General features: G+C 40.2%; 1 protein-coding gene and 1 non-coding gene across 2 annotated transcripts in view; both read right to left on the reverse strand.

Moving 5' to 3' along the window:
• Window positions 1–15,956, reverse strand: part of EIF3A (eukaryotic translation initiation factor 3 subunit A) — a 33,482-nt gene extending 17,526 nt beyond the window's left edge. Inside the window, exons 1-9 of the mRNA XM_046652336.1 lie at window positions 15,765–15,956; window positions 9,836–10,026; window positions 9,532–9,668; window positions 8,980–9,143; window positions 7,308–7,507; window positions 5,811–6,019; window positions 3,885–4,056; window positions 1,009–1,113; window positions 529–627 (exon numbers count right to left, since the gene is read on the reverse strand). Coding sequence (XP_046508292.1) covers window positions 529–627; window positions 1,009–1,113; window positions 3,885–4,056; window positions 5,811–6,019; window positions 7,308–7,507; window positions 8,980–9,143; window positions 9,532–9,668; window positions 9,836–10,026; window positions 15,765–15,813 — 1,326 coding nt within the window. The 5' untranslated portion in view covers window positions 15,814–15,956. The remainder of the gene's footprint in view (window positions 1–528; window positions 628–1,008; window positions 1,114–3,884; window positions 4,057–5,810; window positions 6,020–7,307; window positions 7,508–8,979; window positions 9,144–9,531; window positions 9,669–9,835; window positions 10,027–15,764) is intronic.
• Window positions 765–894, reverse strand: LOC124236525 (small nucleolar RNA SNORA19). The gene has a single exon (XR_006887762.1). It is a non-coding gene; the product is annotated as a small nucleolar RNA SNORA19 (small nucleolar RNA).
• Window positions 15,957–25,573: the final 9,617 nt, after the last annotated feature.

Below are 25,573 nucleotides of genomic sequence, written 5' to 3' on the forward strand. Positions count from 1 at the left end.
CATTCACTACCAGTGCGAGGGTCCACTAATCAAATCTTCTGAGGAGCTATTCAAGTTTTAAATGTGTAAACTCTATGACTAACTCCATTTCTTATGCACAGAAAGTCACAGAAGTAGGCAAAGTCACATGTTGGAAGACGCTCACTGCTACATTCTCTAATGGCAAAAAACCTAGAAATACAGATTTCCATCAATAGAATCTAAATAAATAAATCATGGTACCTTTAGACAATGAAAAACCATATAGGTATTAAAAGCAGTAAGGGAGACCTATAATGCTAACAACAGAAAATGTACGAAGATAGTGTTCAACAAAAAAGGAGGGAAAAAAGCAGTTACAAATTATGTGAAATAATTCTGTTCTTCAAATCAAATAGATAAACAATAAGACTCATTTCAGCAGGGGGTAGAATTTGGAGAAGGTTTCACTTCCTAGGACATTCCTACATATTTCACAGTTTTGCAATCCAAACAATCAAGGGGAGAAATTCCAGTTCTTACATAAAACATTCATTTTTAAATTTTTACCTGCTGCAGAAGACGGAGTATGGTGTTGTTTTGCAGCTGTGGGACATACTGCTGCAACTCTGGTTCCTTTTCAGGTTGTTCTCTAACCCAATTTAGAACCTATAAAATCCATTAAACTGAAATTATACTTTCTACATAACAGATACTAAAACATCTGTGAATCTTTCTCAATTTCCATAACATACGAAATTATCACACAATGCAAAGTACACAAAATGTAAAATGAAGTTATTGATACTTGTCTGAAGGTGACTGACAGCAATGGCTAAATTAGTCATGCTGCTAATTTACCTCCAAAGGTTTGTTTAGCACATCAGAAATATCTTTTCTCTTGACATAAAGAAAAAAAGACAATGAAATGTGCACTGAATTCAAATGCATAGGATAATACTTCTCTCTTAACAAATATAAACACAACCTTAAACTGCAACAGGGCCAGCTACATGGTAATATAACCGAAACTTACATACAAATGCTTACCTTTGTGACTCTCTCACAGAGTTTCAGTGGGTTAAATTCTACTTCCAGCCAGTTGTAAAGGTCTTTCACTTCTGGGACAACATATTGTAGCACATTGAATCTGACCTACAGTAAGCAAAATAAAAGGTTTAATCGCTGAAGGAAATTTTCCAACTGGGATTTTGAAATGAGTATAAATTAAAGAAAAAATTAGGATCAGTAATCTGGAAAATGATTGAAAAACTGTCTAGCCTCAATCTCTCTCAAATTTACCAAAGAGTAATCCAGGACAAATTGAGTCTCTTGCCCCAAATTATGCAGCCACCTACAGTGAAAAGCCCCATGAGAACTTAGAAAATAACTGTACATCAATAAAATAAAATATTTATGAAGACAATTCATGTGGCCAACATTAATTTATTATCGAGTAAAATACCAGGGTTTACAAATACCTATCACACAAAAATTATCATGGCAGCACTATTCATAATAACCCCAAACTAGAAAAAACTCAGGACAATTGGGGATAGGTTCACATAATGTATAGGAATGGTCAAAGAAAGAACAGCTATATTCAACACATGAACAAACCTCACAAATATAATGGTGAGAAAAAGCATTTCACGTATTATTCCATTTATATAAAATTTAAATTTCATATAAAATACACAATCAAGCAAAATTTATCTGTGGTGTTATAAATCAGGACAGTGGCTATTCTTGGGGATAGACATGGGAGAGTGGTGATGGAAACAACTTTTATGATTTGTACTCTTTTTTTAAAATGTTATAGTTCAATAACATTTTAAGTTTACACTTGAATAGAACTCAACTTACTTTCACAATAAAGACGCTGCTTGCATAACTTTTCTTACAAGGAGTAGCATAATTTTATAAACCCAAAACCTGCCCATAACCAAATCTTATCTTATCTATGCTTTAACCTAGAATAAGTACTCTATGTAACGTTTATCCTTCACACATGCTGGGAACTGGTAACCCTAAGACAGAGTAACTCCCCCGACACAGCCAAGACTCGAAAGTACAGGAGTATGTACCCATACAGACGGCATCACAAGACTGAGGCAAATGGTGGCAGATCCCATCCCCAGGAAAGAAGGGTGTCCACAGACTTGAGCGCTCTAGTCTAAATCTAACTCCAATGCAAAATGAGTAAAGACTGATGTCCTACCACACCTGAATACTTCCCTTAAGTGCCCTTATCCCTTTACTGGAATAAGATGCGGTGTAAGCATTCAAATAAAATTCCCCCAGACCTATTTCCATTCCGATCAAGAAATTATTCTAGATTCTCCATTTAGCATCCCCTCCCAATAGGTAAGGTGCTAAGACAGGCTATCATAATCCACTAAAGTATATTTCTCACTAAAATTGATCATCAGCCTTGTGAACAGTCTGTCTCTTATGAACTTAATTAACTTGAATCTGTCCTAAAATAATGAAATCATTCCCTTGGTACTTGCAAATTCAGTTATGTCACCCAAAGCTCAAGTCTCAACCTTGGATATATGGTGAACTCACCAAAATTTATAAATGCTTCTTGGCAGTCAGCTAATCTATTCACCTGACACCAACCAGTACCCTTCTTATAAACTTATAGACACTTATCTGTGGGAACAATGAGGACCTAAATCTGGATGTCCTGGCTGCGGGCCCAAGGCTCTACAACACTGATCCCTGGATCATAATCATACAGACCAACTCTAACACCACGGTGTGGTATATACAGACCCAGGCTCAAGAGGTAAGGATTACACTTCCAGTTTGGCACACTCCTTCAGTATTTAAAAAGAAAGAATTTTTTAAACATATTTGCTAGTAAGACCTCTTCCTAAAGACAATGCTGTTTTTATTACACTTAATCCTAAGCAGTCCCATAAAAACTTGCCAAAACACAAAGCTGATTTTTGTGGGCAGTGGCAGTAGAATAAAACACAGAGGTGTACAAAGACAGAGATATACTGTTTCTTTTTAAAACGTTGACTACAAAGGGAATCTGCCTTAGTACCACAACAGAGAAATATGTCATAAGAGAAAACCGCTGCTATAAAGACAACTACTAGTTCTTACCTAACTTGACCAATTCTGCCAGAAAACTGAGGCCTTTTCTCTAGTCCCTGTCCCTTTCTCTCTTGTCCCAAGGTAATTTATTGGAGGTCTACCACAATAACCACTAAGTCAGACCACTGTGACTCAGAATCCCTAAAATCTAAACCTCTCTGGAGTACAAATTCCATTTCAGTATCACTCTTCTGACATGTGACAGACACTCACATGATAAAGTTCCACTAATCAAAGGATTCCATCAAGGTAAAACATTGTAAACATACCCACACACACAAAGCTTAGACTTCTTGTTCTGAAACTGACTTAGTACATGTAGTAGTTGAAACCTAGAAATGTACATTTTAAAAAGTACTTCACCCACAATTTCATTACATAGCCCAGACTAAGAACCACTGCTTTAGTAACATAAAAGTTTAAAAGACACAAGAGTTGGAAACACTTTAGTTGTCCAGAATCACTTCATTCTTTCCTAGCCTCATCATCACATTTCCAACATCTGTCAGCTTGATTAGTTTTCCTGTAGTCCCCTGAAATGCCCATCATTACTTTTCCTCTTACTGAGTGATCCATACTACCCCTCAGAGCTAGTCCAAGTCTCATCTACTACAACAAATTTAACTCCAGCTCACCCACTAGAGATTAATCACCTCAACTGAACACAAGTGCTGATTGACACCAGGGGTTCTCAAACTTGCCAAAGCATCAGAATCCCCTGGCAATGTATCAGAATTCCCAGCATTTAATCATGAATTATAAAATCTGACAAGTTTTCTGTTCAAAGCTGTAAGAATGCTCAAACTTATACCAACCATATCATTAATAAGGCCAATGCGTGTTGGCGGGGCTTGAAGACCTAGCAGTGTTGCAAGGCGACGCTGTTTTTCAACTATAATGCCGTCCATATCCAGAAGTCGAGCAATATCAGTACGCTCAGGAGTGATAGGGATGGAAAGAGTGGCCAAAAGGACTCTAGTAGACATTCTGGAGAACAAAGTTACAAATTTGTTAAATTTGGAAATGTTATTTGATAAGCAGAAAGACATTTATCTTTGATTGGTAAGATATGGCAGTGACAGAACATGTACACCACCACAGTGAACTGTATTCATAAATATTATTCATCAAAGTATGAGAGAAATTAAGATAGAAATGGACCTATTTAAAATGAATACTTGGGGGCCAGCCCTGGTGACCCAGTGGTTAAGTTCTGTGGGTTCCACTTCGGCAGCCCAGGTTCAGTTCCGGGGCACGGACCTAGACCACTCTTCAGTGGTCATGCGGCGGCAACAGCTCACATACAAAAAGAGGAAGACTGACAACAGACGTTAGCTCAGGGCAAATCTTCCTCAGTAAAAATTAAATAAATAAAATGACTCCTTGGAGAGTCAGAACTTCATCCACCCACTTACTACTGTCAATGTTTTCTCACTACAGAAAAAGATTATGGGTTAAAAAGCAGAAAAAAACACATTTGCATACCCCATACTTCCTTACAAAAACAACTAAGGCAGCTTTAAAAACTAAGGGGAAAAAAGGACAAGAAGAGGAAAAAAATTACAAGGACCATAACACAATTATGGGAGGCGGTGGTAAAAACTAAATTTTAGCTTCCTTAAAACACAAGAGGAAAGTCAGGTTGATTCAGGGAACTGTTGGACACTAAGGATTATGGGCTCTGTGGCCCAAGAGTCAAGGACTGGAATCTCAGCTTCACCATTCCCAAGACTGGAACCTTAGACAAGATAATTTTCTGAGTCACAAGGCTGTTGTGAAAATTAAGCAAAATAATGTACACAGAGCTAAATATAGTCTAATGCTTATTATTAGTGTACTATCTAAAGAGAGGGTACAGGAGTACTTTAAAAGAAACCAAGTTAAAAAAAAAAGAAACCAAGTTTTTTTCTTATCTCAAAGACATGGATTAGCTAAAGAGTGAATGACATAATGAACACTGTCCTCAAGAGTTTCAAAGAAAATATACCAGAAAAACTCAGTTGGTTGGTTGGCTGGTTCCATGTATTGCTGCAAAGCTAAAAACACACAAACAAATAGATGTATATAATTTTACTAGGGGCCAGAATAATGTGGTCTACTAGTAAGAGAAAAAGAATGGCATATGCGAGTCACCTAAGTCCAAGAAATGTACAAAACCAAACACGACTGGAAGAAATAGGCTTTGTGTAATGCTAAAAAAAGAAAAAAGTCTTAGATTGTTATGTTATAGACCTTTTAAATATTCATCTATACACACACCCCAAATATTCTAAACAGTTAATATTTTATAATCAGGAAAAAAAAGTGACTTGATGGAAGTATTTATTTTTTTTTTCTACTTTGTTCTAAGAATAGATTCTAAATATCTACATGTGGACAGAAAGCTCACACCACAACACTGTCTTTTCCTAATATTTAATTTTTTCAATTGGGCTTTCGATAGAGTTGCTTATGGGACAAAAGATAGTTACTTAAGGCCAAGAATACTGCCTGAGAAGAACAACATCTGGAGGTTATTTTTGGTTGTCACAACTGGAGGGACTGCTACTGGCATCCAGTGAGTAGACACTAGGGATGCTGCTAAATATCCTAAATGCACAGTCCCCCACAACAAAGAATTATCTACCCCAAACGTCAACAGTGCACAGGTTGAAACTCTAACCTAGAACATATGCCCGTACCATTTAGGTGGAAGATATCTGTTTCAGAATTTCAGTATTATCTGACTATGACATTCTTACCTTTGCATCTCTTCTTGTGTAAGATTCTTTCTCATTTCTCTAGACAGATGATAAAGACGATGGAGTGTAGATGCATGAAAAAGAGCATTTCCAGATTTCCAAAACACAGTTGAGACTTTGTTATAGTAATTTGCCATCAACTGAGGTTTAGGTGGTTTTTTAGACAAGGAGAATAGCCCATGGATATCTTCCACAGCTTTGAATGCTTCCTAAAATTAATAGTATAAATTAGTCACTGCATTCTAAACCAAAAAAAAACCCAATTGAAATCTGTTTACAAAACCTAAAACAGAAAACACTTAAGAATAAAAGTGGCAAATAAAATGCTTTCATGTACACTTCTTTATATTCATCTAATATCTGAAATATTTCAGAAAACTGCTATAATTATAAAAACACTAAATCCTTAAACTTCTTAAACAGAGCAGACCAAAAAAAAAAAATGTGTATATTATCATACCACTTGAAGGAATATATAGAAAAAATCTGGAAGGACATACAATACAAGATAGAGGTTCTTTCTGAGTGATAAGATAATCGATGAACACTTTCTTCTTTAGACTTATCCATTTTTTTCTATAATGAGCATGTTTACTTTTTTCAATAGAACTTTTTTTTTCCTCTTTAGTTCATCAGGTAGTACTTAAAGGGTGTCCCTACAGAAAAGGAAAATATATGGGGAGAAGCGGGAAATCAAATCCTATTTTCACTTGGCTGAAAAACTATCAATTTTCAGTTTCTTCCTCTGTAATTTCAATTAGATTTTTTCTCATCAAACATATAAAAGCTTCAAGTTATGACTACAAAGTCATGTGAAAATGCCTTCAAGGAATTCTTAGAGTAAAAAGGCCAAGCAGAGGACAAGATTCTCAACACCACTGAGATCTCCAGTGTAAGATATTCACCAAGCATGAGTACTAAGCCAAAGCAACACTAAGAAACCTAGGAGACAATCTACTGTGGCACTTCTCAACTATGTGCAGCAAAGGTCAAGTTTTTTTTTTAATTTCTAATCTGTCACCACCAATACTTTTATAAAATACAGTAAAATTACTATAAAAATAAAATGGAAAGACAAGCTCAGTTTTTTCAAATCAGAGTAAATAGAAAGTTACCATAAAATTCTATTACAAAAACTTTGTGAATACATATTCTCCTCTATACTTATTTCATCATAGACCAGGAAACAGTTCACAGACTGGACCAGGCATTTTAACCACACTGAGCAGCACTGAGGATGAACTGTCTTACATGGAAAGAAACTGGGTCCAAAAGAGATTATAGATTTGGCCCAGATTTCATAGCAGGCGATGAGAACCAAAACATTCCGAGATTTCCCGTCCGGAACTCTTCCTACTCCATCAGACAACCTTAAATTCCTCACCTGTCTATTAAAATTAACCAGTAGATATCAAGATGAAGATACTCATTAAAGGGGGGAAAAAAGTAATACTGGCTATTATTACTACAAAGGGAAGCTAACAGTTCACAACATACCTGCCACAATTCCATGCTGATAGCACTGTCCAACTGAACAAGCCTGGTTTCCAAATGCATGGACTGGCTCTCAGGATTATTAAGATTGATTGCTGTACTTTGATTATGGTGGCGTTGAATCTGCGACAAGTGCATTCTCAAATTGTCACACAGCTTACGAAATTCAGCCTTACGGGTATATTGGAGGCAGAATTTGAAAGCTATAAGCATAATTATAAAATATTATTAGGTACTTTCTATCATCAACTTAAGTATTTGAACAGGTTTTATTTCACATATTAACATCAGTTATTTTAAAAAGATTTACCAAACTCATCATCAGTCTTCACAAGTGATCAGTCATAACACATTCTGTATGCCCTGATCACCTTTTGGGCATAGTCATCACTCCTGGCCCAGGACTAAAACATGATTTTGGGAGAGTTTACAAATGGGAAACTATTCAAATTTAGGTCTAAGAGGGACTCTCCTTTCAAACACCTATCACTTCAAATTCTAAAAGAGCAAAAAGATTCTAGTCTGAAATACAATGAATTTTGTTATCTAACTTACATAGAAATCAACAAACTTCTGTACTACTTAAAACTGCATAATACAAATTGGGGGCTTATAGTAACCTAATTTCAACTGTGTATATAGATGTGTACATGAACCATTTACACCATCATTAAAACACATAGTAATCTTCTACTGTCATATATGCAATACTAGGATAAATTTTTTGGAATTCCTTTGCCCTTCTTTAAAACAAAAAAGAGTATTTCTATTTCAATAGGCTTAAACAAAGGGATGCAGTTTAACCTCAAGTTAATATTTGTATCAACAGTTATTAAAAAGCCCAAGTTTACTTGCCTTAAGTGAAAATTCACATATGCTAGCCATATAAACAAAATGGAACATAGGTTCTAACACTCCTAGTAAAATATCCTTAGTCACAAATCACTTAAAACTTGAGTAAACAACGACAACCATCCCACAGCAAAAGGAATGGTGACACAATCTCGTGCTAAGGCCAAAGTAAGATAAAGCCAAGAGCCAGTCTCAAGTCACATGTAGTCACACACATCCCAGTCATATACAGTTAAAAGGCTGCACTGACAGCAAGGTAAGTGACAGTAAGGGAAAGAGACAAGATCAGGAAAAGAATGAATACAGTTCTTTGGATTAAAAGTGGATGCAGTATAACAATTGGATACTTTTTATGATGATCCTGAATCACCAAAAAGGCTTAGATCTATATTCAGTAGTACTGTTTAAGAAAGGAAAAATACGTATTTTTCATGGAATCATTTAAGTCCAGACATTAAAAAAACCTTAGAAACTCAGTGCACCATTAAGTAGCTTACCCAAGAACATGCAGTAGTGGAGTCAAAAGTAGGACTCAAATTTACCAGAAAGCAATCACAAAGTTTATTTTTTCAGTCATCTGGAAAATTCCAAAATGACTTTAAAAGGTCTTTCAGACATCAATGAAACACATTTGATATAGAATTAAGTAGTAAAATAAATTTCTTATAATCACTTACTTAATATTCAAATGAACACCAACCTTACATCAAGGATAAAAACTATGTAAAATAAGTACTATGGAGAAAAGAAGGTTAACTTTACTAGTTAATCTTCTGCAAAAATCTATTCTTAAGTCAACTTTTCAAATCACTTCTCGTTTTACCTTGTTGGGCAATATCATGGTAGAGACGCTCTACTCTAGAATTGTTTCGAAGAAGGTCCAAACACTGTCTATATGATTCCCACAGGAATTTAACCCAAGGAGTTAAAAGTAATCTGTCGGTACGATCCTGAGTGTCTTCACCACTTACAGCACTTAGGAGAACACTACAAAAACATTAAAAGTTGAAAATAGTTTTAGACACGGCTTCCTACTTGGCCATATGATTAAAAAACCCAAACCACTAACGATCATTATAAAATAGTGCAAATTCTTCCTACAACTTTGGACACACTGTAAAGCTGTCACTTAGTGTCCAAGTATTTGAATTCCCAATCTGTACCACAACCACTTAAATTAGCACACACCCTCCTATCTGAAGGTTGCAATTTTCCATTTTTATGAATTTTGAAAAGTACATGACTTCTTTGGTTACTATACATTCAAAATTTCAAAGATAAGCATTCTTTCTAATACCTACTTCAAATGGAGATGACGGGGATACATGTAGAGAAAAACACTGAGAAAAACTTGCTCACACTCTAACCCACATACCTCTCAGGAGTCTGAATATTATCCAGGTCTTCTATGTCTAAGACCATCTGCTGGGACTCTTCTTTAGCAGCTTCAGTCTTTTCCTCCGCCAATTTCAGATAGGCCCTAACAACATCCTCTAGAGATTTGATGTTCACCTAAACCAAAAAAAAAAACAAGTTAAAAACACTTTTCCCAACCATGAAAATTCTAGAAGCAATTTTTACACCATATAAAATACATTAACTTTGAAAGGTAAGAGTAAACTCCTCTGAAACTTTCTAAAAGCACTTATCAAAAATATAAAACCCAGCTCTGTTCATACCTGTTGACAAATGTTCTTATACTGGTATAATCCTTCTTTAGCCAAGTGGCTCTTGCGAAGATCCACGCAAAGTTCCAAGTATTTCAACATAATTGGCTCGTGTATCTTTTGCCATGTTCTATGTTTCTTACTTTTCATAACATCATAAAGAACGTCCAAAGCGGGCTGCTTTTTGCCAACCTCAAGAAATTCTGGAAAAGTAATTCAGGAGAATTAAAACCAGTTATATATATTATACAAAACTTTAAATCTTGTTTTTTAAATTGGCTGTTTTAATTTCAGAACTCATTACCATCTCTTTTTATGTCACATTTAGGTCACATTTATTTTTGACTTCTAAAGCTAAGCCAAAATCATCCAAGATAAAACAATGAAAACTGGTACTATCTCAAAATACAGTCTACAGGTAAAACTGGATTTCACTCAATTCTACTGTACCAATCGTGTCTTTTTTTTTTTTTTAAAGATTTTATTTTTTCCTTTTTCTCCCCAAAGCCCCCCCGGTACATAGTTGTGTATTCTTCGTTGTGGGTTCTTCTAGTTGTGGCATGTGGGACGCTGCCTCAGTGTGGTTTGATGAGCAGTGCCGTGTCCGCGCCCAGGATTCGAACTAACGAAACAGTGGGCCGCCTGCAGCGGAGCGCGCGAACTTAACCACTCGGCCACGGGGCCAGCCCCACCAATCGTGTCTTTTAAAAGCAATTTTAAAGTTCCAGAAATTGAAGTCATGAGGGAAAAAAATCTCCCTCTGCAAACGCAGAAAGATCAAGTATGATTTCAGTCAGTGATGTGGCTGATGAAATTTTTGCTAGTTCATGCTAAGACTCGATGCAGATAAATACACTGCCTGCCTTTGTTCCCTTAAGATCAATCGACTACTTACATGGGTCTATTTCTGGGCTCTTTATTTTGATCATTCTCTATCGATCGATGTGCCTAGTCTTTTGCCAGTACCTTGCTGTCTTGATTACTGTACCCTTAGAGTAAAGTCTTGAAATCAGGTACTGTGAGTGCTCCAACTTTGTTCCTCAATATCGTGTTAGCTACACTAAGTCTTTTACTTTTCCATATAAACTTTAGAATTAGTTTGTAGGTATCTACAAAACAGCTCACTGGGATTTTCATTGGGATTTTACTCAATCTATGTATCAGGCTTGGAAGAACTGACAACAATATTTAGTCTTCCAATGCATGACCACAGAATATCTCTCCATTTATTTATCCTAGTCTAAACATGAGAAAAACATTAAGACAAATCTCAAATTGAGGGACATTCTGCAAAACACCTCACCAATACGCCTCAAAACTGCCAAGGTCATCAACAAGAAAATTTAAGAAACTGTCACAACCAAGAGGAACCTAAGGGGAGACAACAACGAAAGGTAATGTGGTTTCCTAGAAGGTAATGTGTAGATCCTAGAAGGGATCCTAGAACATTAGAGAAAGCTGAAGAAATCTGAACATACCGACTTTCGTTCGTAATAATGTATATCAATATTGCTTCATTAGTTGTGACAAATGTACCATACTGATATAAGATATCCATTAATAGGGGAAACTGTGTAGTATATATGTGAGCGCTCTGTACTATCTTTGCAATCATTCTGTAAATCTCAAACTTCTGAAATTAAAACTTTATTTTTAAAAGCTGGGAAAAAAAATCTTAGAATGTGGGGCAAAGAAACCTACCCCTACCACATTACTTCTGACAAAGATGAAAATTTAACTTATTTTTTCTCACCTTTTACTTCTTCTTTGGCATAAACACTTAATAGACGGGGGGAAAAGGACTTACTTAACCTAAGTCATCTGGTTATTTTCAACTTAAAATTCAGTAATTGCCAAATTTCACACAAAAAATCTTCCCAATGAACATATGAAAAACAATTTGGGCAGACTAAAACATCAGTTTACACTATTAAAAATGTCTTAAAATACTACATCTGTTTTTAAAAATCATTGTTTATTTTCCTCCTAAGAAAAAATCTCTGACAAGGAATTCTTTTTCCTTAAGAGTTAAGGTAACAACGTGTAGCATTATCTACCATGTAACTCTGTGCCAGGCAAAAAATAGGCACAAACGTCCCTTATCTGGGGGTTTTACTAGATCTACAGATTCAGTAATGTTCCATTATTTCTTCTTCCAACTATCACACTGTTAAGGAATGTTGCTTGAGAACATTCCTTCCTCCAGGAAAACTATAAATGATATTCCAATTCTCTAGTACATTAAAAAGTCTGCAACTGGACAAATCACAAAACATACTGAAATAAGTACCCAACATCCTACATCATGCCATTTATATCAAATCATATTTCCTCACATGCAAATGAATACAAACCCTTTCCCTTTACTACTTCAAGTTAATAATCTCAATATTAATCCTGCCATTATGGGATAAAGTCCATTTTCAGTTGAGTCAATTTTATTACCAAAAAAAAAAAATCCTACTAAATGAAACAAAGATATAACACAACTAGATACTTTGTTGGAATAGTAAGCCTTTCCTGTTTTAAGGGAAGGATCTCCTTAGCTTCTTCCTGGAGCATGCACACAAAGCTTATTTTCTAAAATCCAACAGTACTTTAGGTGTTTTTCACAACTATTTAACAAAATCTCTATCAACCAAAAATTTGGGAGTCAATGTTTTTAGTTAAATTTATCCTTTACATTAAGAATTTCGAGGCAGCAGTACTAAGATGACCTATTATATCCAATTCCCAATCTTACACGGATTTAAATGTTACACTACTGTACACAAGCATTGCTAATATGCTTTGCAACGTGAAATATGCAGAAAGAAAGTTAAAGTTGAGAGCTGGCCTCAGCACAGCGTGATGACAAAATCCTAAACTGTCTAAAAATAATTCACCCTCCCAATCTCTTATTTTTAAATGTGAGATTGTGATTTCTTACAAAAACAAAAGATCTTGTTTAGGGATAGAACTAAAACTGTTTTTCACTTTCAAAACAGACCAATCAATCAAAATTCATGATTCCAAATCCCATAGTCTCAACCTCTGAAACAGGTTCAAACAAGCCAAAGCATTAAGAGGTATTAAAAATAATAAATACATTAAAAAATAAGTTTTCATAGCAGACACCCCTGCCATCACCAAGAGGAAAAGAAAACGTGGCTACCAGGCAAGAATGTTTGTAAAAGAAAAAACTGGAATGGGAACAAATTTATCACGATAACCTATGATGGTGAGTTTCTGATTTTACCCTCACTTACATACAAGGAGGATTTAGTTCCTCTGAACTATCTAACCAGGAAAAAACAGAAACAACTTTCACAAAAGGTTCTATTGCAATGTTTAAAGAAATGTTCAGTTCCAGAATGACATTCTTGAAATAAAAACTAAAACCTGGAATTATAAACTATATTACTAAGACGGCGGCGAGCATTCTGAGCTTACCTTTCAGACACAGTGACTGAAACTATGTATCTATAAAGAAAAGGTTTAGGTCAGCTCTTCACTTTTACTAGTTTATTTGTGCAACAGACCAAGTAGATAAGCTATAATGTTACACAATTTGTGGATTTAATAACTATTTTTAAATCACTGGTAATAGAGTGCAAATATTAGGCTGTTATAGGGTCAGGAACAACTAATTTGCCACTACTAACAATATAATCTAGAAAAAGAGCTTCTTCCAAATGCTTCTGGGGTATGAATTTCTCGCCTGTAACTGCTAGACCAAATTCTCACCTTCCTGAATAATTACTGCTTCCAAAAATACCGTTCTCAGATACAAACTCAGGGCGACTTGAAGGATTATTCCACTTAAATTTATTCACATTTTATTAAGATAATGTAATGGATTAGGTCTAAATGTATTTGAGAACTTTAATGCCTGTATTTGAGGTTACAAGTTATAGATAAAACATTTAGATAAAATATTATTTCCATTGAACGAAATGTTTTTACCATCCTATTTAAAGTTTTGTAAGCAGTGCCATGTGTCATCCACATTCCACTCTGACACTTTGAGAAGGGATCTCTCATTCACAAGATCAAAGGTACAGAAATTACTACTTGAAAGGTACGGCATTCATCTCTACCACAGAAACACCCATCCTACAGCTCAAAAGGGATGCAATGAGGAATCAGTACAGCCTTTTTAAAAACTACACAAAAGTTTAAAGTTTAAAGCTATTGAATACGAAGTCCACATGCAGATTCAGAAGGGAGGAGTGATGAAACAAGGCCTGAAGGGTCCCCTGTGTACTGCTCAGGGCATGGAGACTACAGCGCTTCAGCCTGTTAGCATGGGGGGAAATGCCTGTTGGTAAAGCATCCAAATGACTGCAAAATAGATCTACAATAGCGATTAGAGCAGTAATTTCACCCAAGCCATTAAATACACTACAACCCTAAATTTGAAACATCAAAAAAAGAAATTTTCCCTAACTTTGCTACAGTTTATTTTGCAGAAATAAACTCCCATTTCACTCTATTTTCTTTCCTATAAATTAATTAACATCCTTAAACTTCTGGCCTGTTCTAACCATTAGATCACTGGTTAGAATGAGTAGTGATCAGATCTGAATTGTAGTTTTAACTGTTTTTTATTTGTTCCACAGAATGTGGAGTTATCCTACTTCAAACTGTTACCCCGCCCAAAACTGTTACTTTCAGTTGAAGTAACAACCATGTGACAAACACATCTTTGGCCCTGACAGATTACCAGCAGGATCAATTTTATGTAATGACTAAACTTGACCTTTTCACAACAGCAGTTTTCAGACAAGCTAACAAAATAGGCTGCACAAACAGAAAACTGTTAACAGACACGGAATATCCATCTACAACATGGATAAGACCCAAAACTTGTTTGGGTGGAGGAAGAGTGAGAATAAGAGCTGTGGACGCCCTAACACTTAGAAACTGTTAGACTACAAAAAAGAAAAAAAAAAAAACAAACAAGAAAGTTTTGAAAGACCAGACACAGCACAATACATTTGCACCCTCATAATGCCAACGTAAAAAACGCCTCTTGAACAGAGCGGGACACGCAGAAGTTTTCCCGAAAGCGCCCGTGACTTAAGTACACATACGGAAATAAAAACCGCAGGCAGCAGCGCTGTGGCGAAAAAACGACTGATCTAGAAGCCAAGAGACCTTGGTTTTAGTGTCCTGGCTCAACAACTAACTCCAGGAGTGACCTTGGGCAAACCATTCTCTCTTTAAGCCTCAGTTTCGCTATCTTTAAGAGAGAACCTGAAGTCTCTCTCTTACACTATTAACTCCGTTCCAACTTCCTCTGATTCGGAATAGACTTTTGGGCTGCCAATAATCAATGCCAGAAAAAACAGGAAAGAGGTTAAATAGGTCAGAGTCCCCGAAGCGGCGACACAGGGGCTGGGGGAAGGGTAGCTGGACCCTGACCCAGGCAAGCCCGGCGCAGGATTTTGGGGGGCGGAGGAGTCTGCAAGAGGGCCGGAAGGTGGGACTGCTCGGCTCCGGTCCCGGCGGGAGGTGGAGCCGAGCTTCTCGCGTGCATTGTCCCCGGGAGGGAGCCATGTTTCCTCCTCCCCGGCACTCCCAGATGGCGGCCGGGGGCGCGGGGCCTAAGCACACGAAAGCCCCGTGGCCTGGAGGGCCCGGCGGAGGCGGACAGCGGGGGAGGAGCCGAGGCCCCGGCAGCTCTGTCTCCGCGGCGCGGCCCCGGAGACGCACCAGGAGCGGCGGGGGGAAGGAACGGCCCCCAGGGCGACGGTTCCCGGCTCCGCGCCTCTCGCCCCGGTCGGCTGGAGCGAGAAGGGGAACCATGCGCCGCCACCGGCAGGGCCGGGGGCGGGCGAGCCGCACTCGCCTCCCCTCCGGCCACAGCCGAGCGGCGGAGCAGCGGGAAGGAGGCCCGGGCCCCACGACCTCCGAGGCCTCGGCGGCCCCAGCCGGCCCGCCCCGATCTCCTACTCACCGTTGGCGCGTTTGAGGGCATTTTCCGGCCTCTGGAAATACGCCGGCATCTTGGCGGCAGGCTCCGCTCACCCGGCGTCAGCGAACTCCTCAGTGGCCCGGGCCGGGAGAGGAGACCAAGGGGAACCAGCGCGAGGTCCCACGCGCCTCGCCTGCAGTCGCCCGCGCCCAGCCGGCCAGAGACGGAAAGGAAGAGACCACGTGACCCCCGCGCCGCGGCGCCGCCGCCGCCCGGGCCCCGGATGTAGGGGGCGGGCCTCTGCGCGCGCACCGCCCCTCCCCCGCGCGCAGGCGCGCTGGCGGCACGCGAGCCGGCTGACGTGGCGACGGCCGGCGTCCTCTGCGCGGTCCGCTTCCCTTTCGGGATTCAGAAGGGACCCTTTGGGAGGTGCTTCTCGGACCCCTTGCTCCTGGAGCGAGGATCGGGGTGAGATTTGGGTCAGAGAGTCTGTCCGAGGAGAAGGCGGGCGTCTGTATAGATTGGGTTTTCACGGGATTTACGCGGAGTCATGCAAAGTGACCATCAGATCCCATCCGCCTGGGGAATGGGCTGTCTTGGCTAAGTGAAAAATGCCGAATTTATCAGTTTCACGGAAATGCAGTGAGCAGGTGTCACTAAGCCGGCGCTGCTCCCCTCTGGGAAGTAGTGGTGACTTGTCACATGACGGACTAGCATGGAGACGAGGGACTTAAGTAACTAAATAAGCTTATTCCATATCTAGGTAAAATAAAAAAGTTGGTGACACAGAGATTGCCTGAGGAATGGGACCCCTCAGAAAAGACGAGTTTTGAGCTGAGACCTGAAGGATGGGGGCAGACGGGACAGAGCATTTTGGCAGAGGGCAAAAGCCCTGCGGCAGAGCAGACCTGCATAAGGTTTGAGAATACTTAGGAGTGTGGTCGTCTTTACCTTCAGCTTCACCAACAAACAAAAATGAGTGTAAGTGACAGCAAAATCGGTTTATGACAGGCCCTTTGCTACCGTCTTTTGTTATTAACAATGTTAATGTTCAAACATTAACTACTGTACCTAGAACTTAAAAGCCATTTAAACCGAATCTAATTACTCAAGCCCTTGGTATGAAATTAAGATGAGTTCAGAAGGAAAAATCAGAAAGCAGCAGTGGAATAAATTGTTGCAAATTTATTACACATTTTGTAAAAATGGATGCAATATGTGAATTAATGCTAGTACTGCATTTATGAGCAAAGAAACCACAGGACATACATGCAAAAAACATTTCTCCCTCGTTCCTTCTGCCTCGGCAGAGAGGTTTTTCTGTTTAACTAGATTTATCACTGTAAAGCAAAAAAATTGAGGAAATACAGACATAGGCAAAAAATAAATCACAAGTTCTAAAAAAAGGTTATTTTAAAGTTAATTTCAGAATTCATTCTCCAAAATGCTTAGCCCAATCTAAATGTCTGAGCCTACTCCCTGCAAAATGAGAGCCAGACAGGGTTGAGCAATGAGTACTAAGAAGCTGTAAGAACTGTTTTATGGGGCAGGATCAAGAGACTCATTTGTGTATATAATTATTAAGTCAAAATTAAACAGCTAAACAGAGCAATTATGGCTTTTAAATGCTTAGATAGAAAACTATTTAGTAGGCCATAGAGAGATGTAACAAAATAAAAGGAAACTTGGCCTAAAAATCAGGAAAAACTTTCCAACATTCTTACCTTTCCATTATCATATCTCAAAAAACAAAGTAAAATGACCTCATTGATTATTACTCATTATTTGGTAGAACTAAAACAAGATAAACGCTAGAAAATTGGGAGGTAAAATGAAGTCCAATAGCTCTCCATTTTCATCCTTTTCTCTTTCAAGTTATTCAAAGTATATGAAGCATTTGCTAATATAATAGCCAATGATCATTTAAGTGCATTAAGTATATTTAGAGTCTAGTATTTGGGAATGAAGAAATTGTATAATGTCAATTTCCAGGATAAATTCACCTATTAAATTCAACCAACAGAACCATCCCTGATGGCCTGGCAATTAAAGTTCAGTGTGCTCCACTTCAGTGGTCCAGGTTTGGTTCCCAGGCATGGAACCACACCACTTGTCTGTCAGTAGCCATGCTGTGGCAGTGGCTCACATAGAAGAACTAGAAGGACTTACAACTAGTATACACAACTATATACTGGGGCTTTGGGAACAAAAAAAAAAAAAAGAGGAAGATTGGCAACAGATGTTAGCCCAGAGCAAATCTTTCCCAGCAAATAAATAAATTCAACCAAGAGCCATAGTGTTAGTTGCTGGGTATGAAAAGATGCAAGATGCCTGCTTCCAAGGACCTGATGATTCACTGATGAAGATAGGTGAGTATGAAATGAGGGAGAAGATAGGATCTATTGTGGGCCCGGAGAAAAGCATAATTACTTGCTGTTGATTAATCCTCACTTAGTAGAAAGCAAGCAACCTGAATATGCTGGAAGCCACTGTAGAAAGTGGTAAAAGGATGCGATCAAGCTGATGAAGGCTTTTTCCCTAATCAAGCCAGTTTTATACTACATAGGACTGGATAATTTCTCTGATACAATGTTTTGGAGTTTTTTTTCCAACTTGAGTGGAGTAAATAAGATTCTCAAAAAAGCAGTTATTAGGGGCACAACAAGGTACTACATGATACATATTCGCAACACAGTATCTTACAGCTTTAAAACAAGTATCACATTATACAGTTTACAAAATGCTTTCACATTCATCATTTTGTTTACAAAAATCCTGTAATGAAGGTGTTTGTACTGATGAGGAACATAAATTTCAGAGAGGTAAACTAAGGTTCACAGTCATACATTCGTTCAACAAACCATTTTCAGGCACAGGAAGTAAGCACCAGATAGGTGGGTGAATGCCAGTGAACAGGACAGACTTGGTTCCTGCCTTCTCCAACTTCTCAGTCTTGAAAGAGGAAAGACTTTGAACATTTAGCAGAAGCTCTGTGAAGACGGAGACACCACTTCAGTCCAGGCCCCTATCATCTCTACAGCCCCTTCTCTCACCATACTCAGCTTCTTTCAATACCTTAAACAGCCCTCTCTCCCACTTCAACCCCATATGTGCCATCGCTTCACTTGGAACATTCTTCACTGCCATCCACTCTTTGCTCTGACAACAGCAACCTATTTCTCCTTCAGGCTAAATGTCACTTCCTCCAGGATTCTTCCCTGGCCCCAAGATTAGTTTAGATGCTGAGGCAGTGAGCACCAATAATGTCCTGTCTTAGTACTGATCATCCTTCAGTGTAATTACTTGCAGACTGTAAGTTCAGTGGAAGGAAGGACCATATTTGTGTTATTCACCGTTGTTTCCCCAGTGCCTGGCAGAGCATTGGGCAGAAAGGATGCTCTCAAAAAGTGCTGGAGAGAGAAATGAATGAATCCCCATATAACATTTATATGCAACAGTTTCCTACTGTACCTGTGGGGAAGTAACAAGCTTGAAAGTCCAGTGTGTGTCGTCTTTGATTCATAGAGCATCTCCCCATCTACACGTGGTTCTCAATATACTTAAGCCCCAGCATGCAAATGTTAAAGAAGAAACAATAACGTTCTTCACCCAAAGCTCCTAATTGCATTGGCTCTGAACCTCCTGGTGTACCAAAGTTCATTTGTGATTTTCTGAGGTCAGTGTTCAAAGATATCATGCATTCCTACACCTATAGATCCCCCCTCTCCTCTCCATCCCACCCACTGTTTCCTGACTTACTCCTGCTAAGACTCCAAGCCTCAGCACAAAGGCTTCCTCTGCACAGCCTTTCCTGCCAGCTAAGGCTGACTTAACTGCTCGTTTGCTTGTGCTCTTTGCTCAGGCCACCCCTGAGCACTCTGCTGCCCTGCAAGGGGTGGCTGTAGTCCTTCCTCAAACCACTAGCATCTGGAGGTGGATCAGTGACCAACTAGCTCTTCCCACTAGTAGCTGCTTCCAGAGCATTCTCTTTCTCTCTCTCTACCCCTAAACTCCAACCTTTGCAGCTCACACCATCAGACTAGACCACCAGCAATTCCTCCATGTTACAGTCCCCTATAGGCATCTACAGGTCCCAGGTCACACCCCCTCATTCCTTGACTCTTAGTTCTGGTTCCCTGTCGCTCTCCAACACTACCATCATAAATATCAGTGGTTTCTATACCCGTGTAGATGATCCTGCCAATATCCTGGCCACCTGGCCTTCACGCTTGTGTCCTCTACCTTAACCTCGGTCACTCACACATGGTGACACCCTGGAAGTCTAGACCAAGAGTCAGCAAAATTTTTCTGAAAAGGGCCATATAGTAATATTTTGGGCTTTGTGGGCCAGGAGGCAATGGCTTCAATTCTTGGAGCAGCTGTTCTTGCTTAAAGGGTAGTAGTCTTTCCCTATTTTGCACATTCCGTTTAAAAATGTCAGGACCATTCTTAGCTCAAGGCCGTATAAACACAGGCAGCAGGCTGAATTTGGCCCGCAGGCCATGGTTTGCTGATTCCTACCCTAGACCTTGTCATACCAACTTTCTCAGTTTTCGCATCTTGATTGCAAGCATCTCACTTTCTGGCCCCCCACCTCCTATGGTTAATTCTATTGTGCCCCAAACCGGTAGCACTGCTGCCTGGCCAGGACCTGCAGTCCACTTACCAATCCTACTTCCTTTTCACTGCTCCTCATCCCCCATGTCCTCTGTTTCCTCCGTACCCAACTTAGATGCCATCATTTAGTTATTTTCTTGCTTGGCTTTCCTTTATTCTACCCAAAACCCTGGCAAAACCCCAACCCTGGCCAATCCAACCCTCCACCTGCTCCTTGCCTGCAGCCTAATATGACTGGAGAAAAATGCACAACCATGTCGACAAGCCTCACTTTAAATTCATGACCGTACGCCTCAACAAGCACCGCAATGCTGTTCAGCTATTCTACTGCCTTCCCTACGCCATGTCCTCATTCTCCCAGATGACTCTTTCATACTTTTTCTCTGTCCAATCTTCTCCTCTCAGCCGATGTCTTCATTTTCTATAGCACTGCAAACAGCGGAGCAATTAGAAGAGAACTTGGGCACTCTGCCCTCTACCCACCCACCTGCATCTGTGCTTGTACTTCTGCCTTCCTCCTGTTGCTCTTCAGTCCATGCTGCCATCTAAAGCCAACCACTATATCCTAGTGCATTGGATTCCATCTCGTCTCACACTCGGTGTGGACCATTCCACCTCCCTGAGACACTTCCTTCGCCTCACTTCCGGGATCACCCTTTCCTGATTTTCTTCCTACCTCTCTCACTACTCCTCCAGCTCCTTTGCTGATGTCTCGTCATCTCTCTGACCTCTAAGGTTGAAAAGTCTTACAGCTCAGCCCCTGGACCTCTTCCCTCCTCCAACTACATTCATCTCTCGGTAGCTCATGGCTTTAGACATCATCTCTATGCTTATGTTACAAAATTGTATCACCAGCACTTGGCCTCTCTCCTGAAAGCCAGTCTCACACCCAGATGCCTACCTGACACATCCATTAAATGTTTAAAACACAACATACACCCAGCCTTCCTCAAATCAGACTCCTGGTCTCTTCTGCCTCCAACCTGCTCATCCTGTCATCCTCCCCGTGTAAAAAATGGCAACCTCATTCTTCTAGTTGCTCAAGCCAACAGTGTTGGAGACATCCTTAACTCTACTTTTTCTGTCACATCCCCACATCCAATTAATCCATTAACAAATCCCATATCTACCACAAACACAGCTATCACTCTGGTCCAAGTCACTGTCATTTCTCATCTGGAGTATATAATAACCTGCAAACTTGCCTTTCTACCTCCCCCTGGCTCCCTTCTCTTTGCTCTCCATGTAGCAAGCAGGGGAATCCTTTTTTTTTTTTTCAAAGATTGGCACCTGGGCTAACAACCGTTGCCAATCTTTTTTTTTTCTGCTTTATCTCCCCAAACCCCCCCTGAACACAGTTGTATATCTTAGTTGCATGTCCTTCTAGTTGTGGGATGTGGGACGCCGCCTCAACATGGCCTGACAAGCGGTGCCATGTCTGCGCCCAGGATCCGAACCCTGGGCTGCCGCAGCGGAGCACGCAAACTTAACCACTCGGCCACGGAGCCGGCCCCAGGGGAATCCTTTATAAACAAAAGTGAGGCGATCCTGTCAGTCCCCGATCAAAAGACCCTCTTGTGGCTCCCCAGGTCACTCTGTAAAAGTCTAAGTCCTCATAATGGCCTTCAAGGCCCCACACAACCCCTTCCCCGCCCCTCGACCCTCCCATGCCATGCCAGTGTTACCTTTTTGGTGATGTCTTCTCTCACCTCTTTGAAGTAATAATAATCCCCCTTCCTCCTATACTTTCTAGCACCTTTCTCTTATTTTCCTTCATAGCATTTATTTATGTATCACCATCTGGTCCCTGATATATTTTGTGAGTTTCTTTCTTTATTGTCTACCCATGTAGAATATAAGCTTCATGAGAGCAAGAATCTGTGTCCTTTTTGTTCAACTGCGTATCCCCAGCCCCAGTAACAGTGCCTGGGACAGACTACACACTCAATAAATATTTGTTGAAAAATGACTTAATTGATTAAAGCAAGCCTCCTATATTATAATTGCTCACTGCATGTTGGTCTCCTCTGTGACGCTGGAAGTCCCTTAAAGGTAGTGACTGGGACAGGTCATCCTTGTGTATAGACAGTGCCTGGCATGTGGTCAACACCCAGCAAGCGTGTGTTCAGTGTGTTTCAGAGCACCTTGATGATTCCAACTACGTGGTAACAAACAAGGTCCGAAACCTCAGAGGCTTGCATTCTTAACTGTGAGAGTGTCCAGCTGGGGCTGGAAATCTTTTCAACAGTGGCATACCAAGGGCAGATGTGGGGCGCACTGTGCCTGGGCCAGGCCGTTCTCAATGACCCTTTGGGTTCTGCAGATTTAAAGCAGGAAATTGGAATGCAAATGCAATTGAGTATATTTTTAGCAAAAACATGTTCTGGAGTATTTGTTATTTATTGGGAGAAGCGCATCTTACAGTCAGGAGTCTTTGCCCATTAATATTCTGCCGGCCTCCAGGAAAAGGCTGAGGGGAAGAAAGGGAGTACGTTTGTGGGCATTGGCACACATACACACACATGCCATTGCTGGCATGCCACAAAGCCCCGCTTCCACTTGGGGGTTTAGCGGGTTATGCCCAAAGCTACACAGACCAACTAGGGCCCAGGAGCAGAATGTAAGACACTGTGCAGAGTGGGTTGGGGTGTGGTTTGAAAAGAGGCTTCTCTGTTAAATGTGTTAAATATGATTAGAAGGAACCCTGGAAGCACAGGGTATGGGCTTTCATCTCAGGTTTGTAGATATTAGACAATCTTCACATGGACCTTTTCATTGTGTCATCTTCTCATGGAGCAGCTGAAATGGCACCTCCTCAGAGAGCCCTTTCCTGACCACCCAATCTGAATCTAACGACCACTCTATTTTAATTCTCGGCAGAGCACTCATCATGAGTTTTCTTTGTTTCCTTGGTTACTGTCTGTCTCACCACACTAGATGATAAGCTTTAAGGGGCCAAGTTTGTCTTGTTCATCACTGTATCTCCAACTCCTGGAGCTATGCCTGCCACAGGGCAGGCACTCCGTAAATATGTGATGTGTGAATAAATAAAGGAATGGATACTGTGATAGGCAAAAACCTAAGATATCCCCCCAGACTCCCACTCCCTGGTGTACATGCCCTGTATAATACCTGGGGCTGTAAATATGAGCGGGTACCACTCCTGTGACTAGGTTATGTTGTATGTCACAGCTGACTTTAGGAAAGGGAGATCATCTCACTGAGCCTAACCAATCGCATGAGCCCTTTAAATCTGGGTCTAGAGGTCATAGGCAGAGTAAGAGATTCAAAGCTTGAGTGGGCATATGGAGGGAGCCACATGGCAAGGAACTCCTCTAGGATCTGAGAGCAGCCCCTAGCCAACAGTCAGCCAGTGAATGGAGGTCTTGATCCTACAAATGCAAGGAACTGAATGCCGTCAACAACTTGGATGATTGTAGAGGCAAATTCTTCCCCAGAGCCTCCAGAAAGGAATGCAGCCTAACCAACACCTGGACTTCAGCCTGGCAAGACCCCGAGTAGGGAACCTCGTTCCATTCTACCGTGCCTGGACTTCTGATCTACAGAAGTGTGAGATAATGAATGGGTGTTTTATACCACTGAGTTTGCAGTAACTTGTCATTCAGTAATAGAAAAGTAATACAGAGACCTTAACAGTTTTCTCCATATTAACTCATAGAGAAAGAAGAATGAAACACTAATGGAGTCTAGAATTCTAAAGTGACTTTGCCTTGCATGAAATGAAAACGAAGGTACAGCTCAATGGAAGAAAAGGGCAAGACTGTAAGATTTAACTATGCAAATTCAGACTGTTCTAGCAAAAGCCCTGTCGAAGGACTCTAAGACTATGAACATGTTGTAGTACTCCACACTGGTGTTTTTAGAACTAGGGGGTCTGTTTCATTTCCTAGGGAACTAGGATTATAAATACATCTCAGTTCGTGCCATAAGCATGCCAGATTTGGAGTCAGACATGGCTTCAAACCCCAGCTTTGCCATTTACCAGCACTATAACCTTGGGCAAGTAATCTCTCTGAGCCTCAGTTTTATTATCTGGGAAACAGGCATGATGAGGTCACTGTGAGGTTTAAATGAGATATTACATGTAGCCTTCTTGGCAGTTCCTGACACAGCTCTCTAGAAGTCATTTTCACATATATGCATATAAGAGGGACAAAATAATCAATGCATGAAATATTCAGAGCCTCTTTCTGCCTCCTCAACTAAATATATCTAGTTAGTTAATTAAAATATTAACTCAGCTAAAATATTCTAATATTGACTAATGGTCATTCCCCTTTCCCTCTGCCTTTTTTCTATTTATGTTTTATTAGGAACATGGGGTCACAGTTGGGAGGACAGCTGGAGAAGTTGGGTAGGATATTCAATTAGGAAAGGGCTGAGATGCGAGAAAGAGGACATATAGAGGGGTGGAAAAAAGGCTACTGGGGAAGAAAAGGAGAGAGGAGAGACGAAGATGGCAACAGGAAGAGTTATTTGTAAGGAGAGCGGAGGGCGATTTCAGAACCTGTGATGGATGAATGAGAGAAAGTTTACAAAAATATGGAGGGAGTCCACATCAGTAGAAACAAATGATTGAATTAATGGGAGAGTGTGGACAAATTTCCCGTGAAGAAGAATTGCAAATAATTCATGTGGATGCTTTGCGCTTAAGGAGGTGGAACATAGCCCTCCACTCCTTAACGTGGGCCGTGCACAGTGACTTCTATCCAAAGAGGACAGTATAGAAAGGGGGGAAAAAAGAGCCACTTTACAGGAGAGAAACTCGACAAACACTACCTCAGCTGGGTGATTGAGGTGAACACCTTGAGGTGACCTGGATACGATGTGATGAGAACAGCTCTTTACATCCTTGTTCTTCCTCCCAAAGCACATAACCCAAACCAATCACAAGGAAAACATCAGACAAATCCTAACTGAAGGGCAGTCTACAAAACTTCTGGCCAGTCCTCCTCAAAACTGTCAAGGTCATCAAAAACAAGGGAAGTCTGAGAAACTGTCACAGTCAAGAGGATCCAAAGGAAACATACTGACTAAATATAGTATGTTATCCTAAATAGGATCCTGGAACAGGAAAAAGACATTAGGTGAAAACTGAGGAAATCTGGATAAAATATGGACTTTAGTTACTAATGTAACAATATTGGTTCATTAGTTGTGACAAATATACCATGCTGATGTAAAATGATAATAGAAGAACCTGGGTGAAGAGG

This window comes from Equus quagga, chromosome 2 (assembly GCF_021613505.1).
Source record: "Equus quagga isolate Etosha38 chromosome 2, UCLA_HA_Equagga_1.0, whole genome shotgun sequence".
Lineage (NCBI taxonomy): Eukaryota > Metazoa > Chordata > Mammalia > Perissodactyla > Equidae > Equus > Equus quagga.